Source organism: Coptis chinensis, chromosome 3 (assembly GCF_015680905.1).
Source record: "Coptis chinensis isolate HL-2020 chromosome 3, ASM1568090v1, whole genome shotgun sequence".
Lineage (NCBI taxonomy): Eukaryota > Viridiplantae > Streptophyta > Magnoliopsida > Ranunculales > Ranunculaceae > Coptis > Coptis chinensis.
The window spans coordinates 116,788,090-116,797,719 of record NC_141458.1 but is presented as its reverse complement, the minus strand read 5'-3'; the positions used below and the strand labels follow the sequence as shown (position 1 = coordinate 116,797,719).

Here is a 9,630-nt window from a genome sequence, read left to right as displayed (position 1 = left end):
AAAGTGAACTAAATATTCTAACAATGCTTGCATTGGCTAAAATTTTTACCGTAAAATGAGAGAATAGACTAGTTTTATATGAAACAAGACAAGTTGATGCCCTATATAAATATGTCCATTGCTATTTGCTAAGAATAGGAATAAATAAGTTAACTCTTCTAATATGGAATGATAGTATGATACTCATACAATAAAGATTAGAGAATGAACGATCTTCTAACAATCACATATACAGTTTGTAGGATGCTGTATCCTAGACTCAGTATGTTTGGCTCATAAATTTTGTAAGTTGTATCCTAGACTCAGTATGTGTGGCTAATAAATTTTGTAAGTTCGTGTGGCCAGTGTGTGGGATATAGACTCATATATTTTCAAGAGATTTGTCCTAATTGTTGAGTTGTGCAAAACTGCATATCTTAATTAACGCCCGACATTGAAGTCAATGCGGTGTTAAGGGATCAGAATCGACCCAGGAGAGTTAAAACCGGAATGAGCAAGAGACAGAGAGAGGTTCTAATTTTCTAAATATATAAGTTAACCGTTCAACGCGGGTCTTTTTCATAGTTTTACTGAAAACACTCGGTGTACGTCGATTAAAATCAACGAAACTTGACCAAGTTATTTCACTTTGTATTTTTATATATTACGTGAGCCATGACGACTTCCAAATTCCATGCAGAACCACACACTAATAAATGTATTTCATTTATGATCGTTTCGGCAGCAGCAAAGAGAGTGAGGAAGAGTTTCATTTCAACTTTGCTTCTTCTTTCACAATATATATATTACCGATATTCAGAAACCGGTTTTCAGTGGCCGATATTCCTGTCAACTTAGCTGTTATTCAGTTTTCAGAACTTGAGGTACAAGATCAATCCCATTTGGCCATTCAGAGTTATTTTTGTATTATTATGTATTTTATATTCTATATTGAAAAAAATATATATTTATACATGTTTTTAGAATAGTTGATTATTGGCCTGAACCAAATTTAAAGGTGTTTGTTTAACTTAGAAGAAGAAAATTTATTTCCATTGTTTTGATATTCTATGAACTATTGCACTTGGGAGATTGGATTGTTGTTTAGATTTTTATAATGTGTGCAAATGGATGCAATAATTAGCAAATGAGTGCTTTCCCTGTTTTTGGCAAACAAAAATGTGTTAAACTCAGTTTATAGTGTAACATTTTTGACTTGTGGGGATCTAATTGTGCAGTTGAGCTAATATGAGTAGTTAAAAAGTCTTTTTCTTGTCAATGCAGAACTTGAAGGATTATTTAAAGGATAAAAACATGAAGGATGATCTCTGGGTTCTGTTTTGCGAGGAACCTAATTGTGTTGGGAAGGAATGTGGTTCAAGTTTTGTGTCAATTACCGATCCAAGTTCATGCATCAACCATGTCTCTGTCCTTTTCTTCAATATCGTGCTCTTATTCATATTCTTTTTCAGCCTACTTCGCAAGTCTTCGTCGAGAAAAATACAGATTCCTATACGTTTTAAGCGATTTTCCCATTTAGAGGGATTGTCTGCAGCCTTTAATGGCTGTTTAGGAGTGCTTTACTTAGGTTTAGGGATTTGGATGTTGCGAGAGCAGTTGAAACGATGGGGGACTGCTTTACCACTGCATTGGTGGCTAGTGGTATTGTTTCAAGGTGTTACATGGTTGTTTGTGAGTTTAACAGTGAGCCTCAAAGCAAGAAAACTCTCTAAACGCTTTCTGAGACCATGGTCGATACTAGCTTGCTTGTATGCTGGGATTCTGTGTGTTTTCTCTCTTATAAATGTCATTTCAAACAAAGAAGTATCCGTCAGGCTTGTTTTAGATGTTTTATCTCTTCCAGGTGCAGTTCTGTTGCTATTATGTGCTTTTAGGAATGAATATGAGGAAACTGGACAGACTATAAAGGGGAATGGTGTCTATACACGCTTGAATAGTGAGACTGACGGAAGTAGTATTACTGACTCTGATACGAACATATCTCCCTTTGCAAAAGCTGGATTTTTTAGTACAATGTCATTTTGGTGGTTGAACCCTTTGATGAAGATGGGTAAGGAGAAAACTCTTGAGGATGAAGATATTCCTCAGATGCGTGAAGTTGATTGTGCAAAGTCATGTTATTCATTATTTATGGAGCAACTGAACATACAAAGGCAGATTAGACCATCCACTCCACCTTCAATTTTGTGGACAATAATTGTCTACCAGTGGAAAGGAATTTTAATTTCTGGGTTCTTTGCACTGCTTAAAATACTGACTCTGTCTTGCGGTCCTCTCCTTCTTAATGCTTTTATTGAGGTTGCTGAAGGAAAACAAGCTTTTAAGCATGAGGGCTATGTTTTGGCTTTATGTCTATTCCTTGCTAAATGCTTAGAATCTTTATCACAGAGGCAGTGGTACTTCCGTAGTAGAATTGTTGGCCTCCAAGTAAGGTCTTTACTCTCGGCAGCCATATTCAAGAAGCAAATGAGACTCTCTAATGCTGCTAAGTTGAAGCATTCATCTGGGGAAATAATGAACTATGTCACAGTAGATGCTTATAGAATAGGTGAATTTCCCTACTGGTTCCACCAAACGTGGACAACAAGCCTCCAGTTGTGTATTGCATTAGGCATTCTTATTCATGCTGTTGGGCTTGCAACAATTGCAGCATTGGCTGTAATTGTTCTAACTGTTCTCTGCAATACTCCCCTGGCAAAACTACAACACAAGTTCCAGACTAAGCTCATGGAGGCACAAGACGAAAGACTGAAGGCTACAGCAGAGGCCCTTGTGAACATGAAGGTGTTGAAGCTGTATGCTTGGGAGACTCATTTCAAGAATGTTATAGAAAAGTTGAGGAAAGAGGAATACAAGTGGTTATCTGCAGTGCAGCTGCGTAAAGCATACAATGGGTTTCTCTTTTGGTCTTCGCCAGTACTGGTCTCAGCTGCTACTTTTGGAGCATGTTACTTCCTTGGAATTCCTCTTTACGCTAGTAATGTTTTCACATTTGTAGCAACTTTACGTCTTGTTCAGGATCCTATTAGATCCATACCCGACGTTATTGGAGTTGTTATTCAAGCAAAAGTAGCACTAGTCCGGATCATAAGGTTTCTCGAGGCACCAGAGCTGCAGAATGGAACTGTCAGACAGAAGCTCAATGTGAAGGAACTCAAAAATTCAGTCTTTATAAATTCTGCTGATTTTTCGTGGGAAGAAAATCATTTGAAGCCCACGCTAAGAAACGTAAACCTAGAGGTTAAACCTGGTGAAAAGGTGGCTATCTGTGGAGAGGTTGGCTCAGGCAAATCAACCCTTTTAGCTGCAATTCTTGGAGAAGTCTCAAATGCCAAGGGAAAGGTGTGTTCTTATTACATTTCATCTTTTTTCTCTCTCTCTCCATAGCTTAAATGAATTATAGTAGGGTTGTAAGAAGTCTCGTTTTAGTTTGTAATTCACAATGTCCCCTTAGTAAGTTAGTATGCAAGCATACCATCATAGGATGAATCTGAGTAGAAATTAATATATGTCATGATAATAGTACCAATATATATCCTGATAACAATACCAGAAATTTATATTCTGTTACTAGTGTGGATTGCCACAATTTTGGTTCTTGTCATTTTAAACTCTATAGTATTGTCAAACAATGAAAAAGTAACTTTACAAAGACAAAGACAATAACAAATCTTACATTACAAATCTTTAGTAACTTTGTCAAAGGTCGAGAAGCATGTCTACTTATATTCAGAATAAGTTGGGCACAGTGCTCAGATCCATTTTAAGTAAAAACCATAAACAAGTATAGATGATTGACATGGTGCCTTTTTCTTCATTTTACAGATTCAAGTATATGGGGAGATGGCTTATGTTTCTCAGACAGCATGGATTCAGACTGGAACAATTCAAGAAAATATACTATTCGGATCTAGCTTCAATAAAGAGAGGTACCAAGAAACTTTGGAGAAGTGTTCACTGGTGACAGACCTTGAGGTGCTACCATTCGGTGACCTCACTGAAATAGGCGAACGAGGAGTCAATCTCAGTGGTGGTCAAAAGCAGCGTATTCAACTCGCCCGAGCATTATACCAGGACGCAGATGTATATCTGTTGGATGATCCATTTAGCGCCGTTGATGCTCATACTGCAACAAGTTTATTTAATGTAAATTTTTTAATATAGTCCTCCTAAACTACACTATTGTGGATACTGATTTTTGGTGGAAGCTAACTTGTATTGTCACAGGAATATGTGATGGAAGCTCTGTCAGGGAAGACAGTCCTACTTGTCACTCACCAAGTTGACTTTCTCCCGACATTTGACTCAGTTTTGGTTAGTGTGCAAGCCACCTTTTACTACGTACTTAAATTTTTTTAAGACGATTTGTGTTGTAAATTTAGTTTATCTTACCTCCATTTAATTTTTTCGCTCATTGATCTATTGCATGTTGACACCAGCCAAGCTATCCCCAAGTCGGGTGAGAAGATACTAATATTTGTTCAAAGTTACCAACACATTTCAAAAACAAACATTCCTCATATCCTGTCAATGCCCACCTCCACACATTTTGGGCTTCGGAGCTCAATTTAATGTGACAGGGGTTAGGATATTGGCACATTGTACCGTAAGCATATAATTTTAACACTTAGCCTCTATCCTTTGATGGTTCTCAACCTTTCCTCTCTTATATGTCACCCTTTACATGAGAGATTTAGAAATTCAAGTAATCCGTACTTTTCCAGTTGTGGCTTCTTGGTAACTTAAACAATTATTATGTCATTTTTACAGTTGATGTCGGATGGAGAAATTCTACATGCTGCTCCTTATCATCAGTTATTGGCCACTAGTCAAGAATTTCAGGTCCTTGTGAATGCCCATAAAGAAACTGCTGGTTCTGAAAGGCTCGCCAACGTTGTATCTTCCCAGAGAACTGCAGCACCTACCAGGGAGATTAAGAAAGCACATAATGAGAAACAATTGGCAGCATCAGCAGATCAGTTGATTAAGTTAGAAGAGAGAGAATCAGGAGATGCTGGCTTAAAACCTTATTTACAGTATCTCAACCAGAACAAGGGATACTTATACTTCTCTTTTGCATGTCTCGGTCATTTTGTGTTTGTGGCTGGCCAAATATTACAGAACTCTTGGATGGCTGCGAAGGTTGAGGACCCTCACGTTAGCAAATTGCGACTGATCATAGTATACTTGATTATCGGATTCTTGTCCACATTGTTTTTGCTTCTTAGATCTATTTCTGCCGTTGCTCTTGGACTGCAGTCATCAAAGTCTTTATTCTCACAATTACTGAGCTCTCTTTTCCGTGCACCAATGTCTTTTTATGATTCAACGCCGTTGGGAAGGATACTTACTCGGGTAGGAGTCTCCAAGATAGAACTTAACATTTGTTATGTAAGGGTGTGTGAGGCACTGAGGCTTATCTCTGTTATTCTTTCTTCTTATACAGGTCTCTGCTGATTTAAGTATAGTCGACCTGGATGTCCCATTCAGTTTTATTCTTGCCGTAGGTGCCACCACTAATACATATGCCAATCTAGGAGTATTGGCTGTTGTTACTTGGCAAGTCTTGTTTGTTTCCATTCCAATGGTTGTCTTGGCAATATGCTTACAGGTAAATATTAAATCGATACAGAGATTTACTTTTGCGAAAGAGAAAGAGTGGCACCAAAATGAAATAGTTAAACATTCACTTTTCATGACCTTTGTCATGCATGAAACTGTAAGAAGCTGGTTGAACATGGGGTTGATCTTTACTCTATAGTATGCAAGTATGGTTTAAACCATCTTGCTTCTTTGGTTGAAGTTTTGGTTACAGGTCTGAAACTCTTCTTTGAACATAATGTATTGTACTGCACTTCATAGATGCCTGATTGTCCTGAAAAAGATGAGGACTAAAACTGAAATGTATATCTTGGAATGGTTTTACTCTCTCTATTGGATCATAGGGATTCGTTATCCCTCTGCCATCTTTGAACTCCTACAGTCCTACTCCCTACTTCCTCACTACCAACAGATTTGACAGATGTATGACGGGAAAAGGAGAAAGTTTTTCTCCATTATTCTTCTGAAATGTGTGAATTTCTTCTGGCAGATTGAATTTTATTTCCCTCTTGTTTTCTCTTGTTATGTTGTTGTTTTCACTCTAGTTTGTGTTATCCTGATTCTCTTTTCCTAAACTTGCAATTGTGTTTTTGAACACACAGCGATACTATTTTGCTTCGGCGAAGGAGTTGATGCGGATCAATGGCACAACTAAGTCCATGCTAGCCAACCATCTAGCTGAATCTATAGCAGGGGCAATCACAATCAGAGCTTTCCAGAAGGAAGACCGATTCTTTGCTCAGAATTTGGACCTCATCGACACAAATGCTAGTCCATTTTTCCACAACTTTGCAGCAAATGAGTGGTTGATTGAGCGTTTGGAGATCTTAAGTGCCACCGTTATTTCCTCCTCAGCACTTGCAATGGTTTTACTTCCCCCTGGAACTTTTAGCCCTGGTGAGCTAAAACTTTTCTTCTACTTTCGGCTGTTATTATCCCATCCTCGATGTTAACATACTAGATTTATTTATTTCATTTTATATTGATAATGGTCCGATGGATGAGATCTTTATCTATACTCTAGCTGTCCAATTTTTTATATATTTATTGTTGTTAGATTCATTGAATGGACTTGAACAGAAATTAGATTATGATGACCTTCTTAGTCATTGTCTGGCTAATGGGTGATTTTATTGCTAATTTTATGGTGGCAGGATTTATTGGAATGGCATTTTCATACGGTCTTTCATTGAATATGTCCCTGGTTTTCTCAATTCAAAATCAGTGCACACTAGCAAACTACATCATATCTGTCGAAAGGCTAAACCAGTACATGCACATTCCTAGCGAAGCCCCACTGGTTATTGATGAGAATCGCCCACCTCCCAACTGGCCCAGTGTTGGCAAAGTAGAAATTCAAGATTTGAAGGTAAACTTTTACGTGTATGCAACTTTGAATTTAAACGTGAATTTAGGCTTCATGGTTTATGAAGATCAATATACTAAGAAAAGTTTTCATCACACAGATCAAATACAGACCTGATACTCCACTTGTTCTACGGGGTGTCAGTTGCACAATTGAAGGTGGGCACAAGATCGGGATTGTCGGACGTACTGGCAGTGGGAAAACAACTCTTATCAGTGCCTTGTTTCGTTTGGTGGAGCCGGCAGGGGGGAAAATTGTCATAGATGGCCTTGACATTTCCACCATTGGGCTTCATGACCTTAGATCACGTTTCGGGATCATCCCTCAAGATCCTACTCTTTTCAATGGGACTGTGAGATATAATATGGACCCATTATGTCAACATACTGACCTGGGAATATGGGAGGTACTTCAGTTTCTGTTTGGCCTTTAGTATGAAGAGAGTTATACTACAACTTTGAAATGTGAATACCGTATATAACTCCTGAAAGCCCTTTTGTATCTCTATTGCACCACCAATTTGTCTTTTCCTAATGGTCCACATAGCATGGATGCAGTAAAACAGAGACATTTCAGATGATTTTAAAATCTAATTACAGTATACAATCTTAGATAACATTTAATTACCACAACAGTGCATATTTTATACTTAATTTTTCAGTTTTGATAGTTCATAGTTTGGATATAACTTTCGTAAGTGCAACCTCACTAGAAACTTTTTAGTACGTATAAGGAAAACTAGAGTAATTGGATTTTTTGTGTGCACTTCTGTAGGTACTTAGAAAATGCCAGTTGGAAGAGGCCGTGCAAGATAAGGAAGAGGGTCTGGATGCTCCCGGTAATAGTTTAAGCTTTTGGGATTCTTTTATTATGAGCGAGGAATGATTTAATAATAAGAAATTTGGTGTTGCAGTGGTAGAAGATGGATCGAACTGGAGCATGGGACAGCGGCAATTGTTTTGTTTGGGCCGTGCTCTGTTGAGGAGAAGTCGTATATTAGTGCTTGATGAAGCCACTGCATCAATTGACAATGCAACAGATACAATTCTCCAAAAAACCATAAGAACGGAATTTGCTGATTGCACTGTGATCACAGTGGCTCACAGAATACCCACTGTGATGGACTGCACAATGGTGCTTGCTATCAGTGATGGTGAGTTATATCTTTGACCCAATTAGTGAAGTAACTTCACCACACCAACCATGTCACAACTTGTCTTCATGAACCATCATGGAAGTATTAGTTGCTTGTGCTATTAGATTGGTTGTGGCCTGTGGATCATAACAGTTGGAATTGTTTCTAAAGATGGATGGTTTTATTTCTTTTCAGGGAAACTGGTGGAGTACGACGAACCGATGAAGTTGATGAATCGCGAGGGATCATTGTTTGGGCAGCTTGTCAAGGAATACTGGTCTCACAGTGAAGTTAGCTGACAGTTAACACCAATGTATATAAATGTGTTTCCAGAACGAACAAGATACGGGTTGAGAAGGGGGAATTAGCAAAGTTAGACAAGTATGGTCCTCACAAGAAAATAAGTAGTCTGAAAATATAACTTTGGATGCACTGAGAAAAGATTCAGGGAAAGGGCCAAAGGTTTTGATTCATGCCTTTGAGGCTGTACATATTTTTTGTATCGGAATTAGTATACTCCAATTGTATTTAGTATAGGAATTGAGATATTTTAGGGGTCTATTTTAGCCTGTTTTAGTGATATGATTAAAACGCCAACTACAATGAATACTTCAGATATGTTTGATGTTTCCTCTTTGCTGCTTGTCACTTTGCAGTTTATACTTCACAGTTGGTACCAACGTTCATAAAAGGTTCATACCATGGCCTTCCAGGTCACTAACGTTCACACAACTCGAATCATGGGTTTGGGATCGAGATTAAAATCTGATGAATGATTTTAAAATCTACTATTGTTGATCTGAATTTAAAATTACAATGATGGATTAAAAACTTTTTGCTTTTTGGGTTTAAAAATCAGCCAAGTAAAATAGACAATATCAACAAAAAAAGGGAATAAAGATTAGAGAATGTATGATCTTCTAACAATCACATATACAGTTTGTAGTATGTTTGGCTCATAAATTTTGTAAGTTCGTTTGTCACAACAATGAAACAAAAACGAATCGTGCAAAACTGCATATCTTAATTTGAAGTCAATGCGGTGTTAACTGTTAAGGGATCAGAATCGACCCAGGAGAGTTAAAACCGGAATGAGGCAAGAGACAGAGAGAGGTCTTTTTCATAGTTTTACTGAAAACACTTGGTGTACGTCGCTATAAAATCAACGAAACTTGACCAAGTTGTTTTCACCTTTTATTTATTATATTACGTGAGCCGTGACGACTTCCAAATTCCATGCAGAACCATACACTAATAAAATGTATTTCATTTATGATCGTTTCCGCAGCAGCAAAGAGAGTGAGGAAGAGTTTCATTTCAACTTTGCTTCTTCTTTCACTATATATATATTACAGATATTCAGAAGCCGGTTTTCAGTGGCCGATATTCCTGTCAACTTAGCTGTTATTCCAGTTTTCAGAACTTGAGGTACAAGATCAATCCCATTTGGCCATTCAGAGTTTATTTTTGTATTATTATGTATTTTATATTCTATATTGAAAAAAATATATATTTATACATGTTTTTA

At 37.5% G+C, this 9,630-nt stretch overlaps 1 protein-coding gene across 1 annotated transcript; it reads left to right on the top strand.

Moving 5' to 3' along the window:
• The first annotated feature begins 705 nt into the window (after window positions 1–705).
• LOC147513423 (ABC transporter C family member 10-like) lies at window positions 706–8,745 on the top strand. Its single transcript, XM_086596471.1, has 12 exons — window positions 706–863; window positions 1,264–3,342; window positions 3,826–4,146; window positions 4,228–4,314; window positions 4,771–5,355; window positions 5,447–5,611; window positions 6,204–6,498; window positions 6,756–6,970; window positions 7,068–7,373; window positions 7,742–7,805; window positions 7,881–8,120; window positions 8,298–8,745. Exons 2-12 carry the CDS (start codon window positions 1,294–1,296, stop codon window positions 8,399–8,401), a joined length of 4,431 nt encoding a protein of 1,476 aa, XP_086452597.1. The 5' UTR covers window positions 706–863; window positions 1,264–1,293; the 3' UTR covers window positions 8,402–8,745.
• The last annotated feature ends 885 nt before the right edge of the window (window positions 8,746–9,630 follow it).

Bases quoted from the DNA above. Each gene is read 5' to 3' on its own strand.
- LOC147513423 (XM_086596471.1), top strand. From the start codon at position 1,294: ATGAAGGATGATCTCTGGGTTCTGTTTTGCGAGGAACCTAATTGTGTT. The intron at 5,356-5,446 runs GTAGGAGTCTCC...CTTCTTATACAG, and splicing joins TGGGAAGGATACTTACTCGG to GTCTCTGCTGATTTAAGTAT. The intron at 5,612-6,203 runs GTAAATATTAAA...TTGAACACACAG, and splicing joins TCTTGGCAATATGCTTACAG to CGATACTATTTTGCTTCGGC.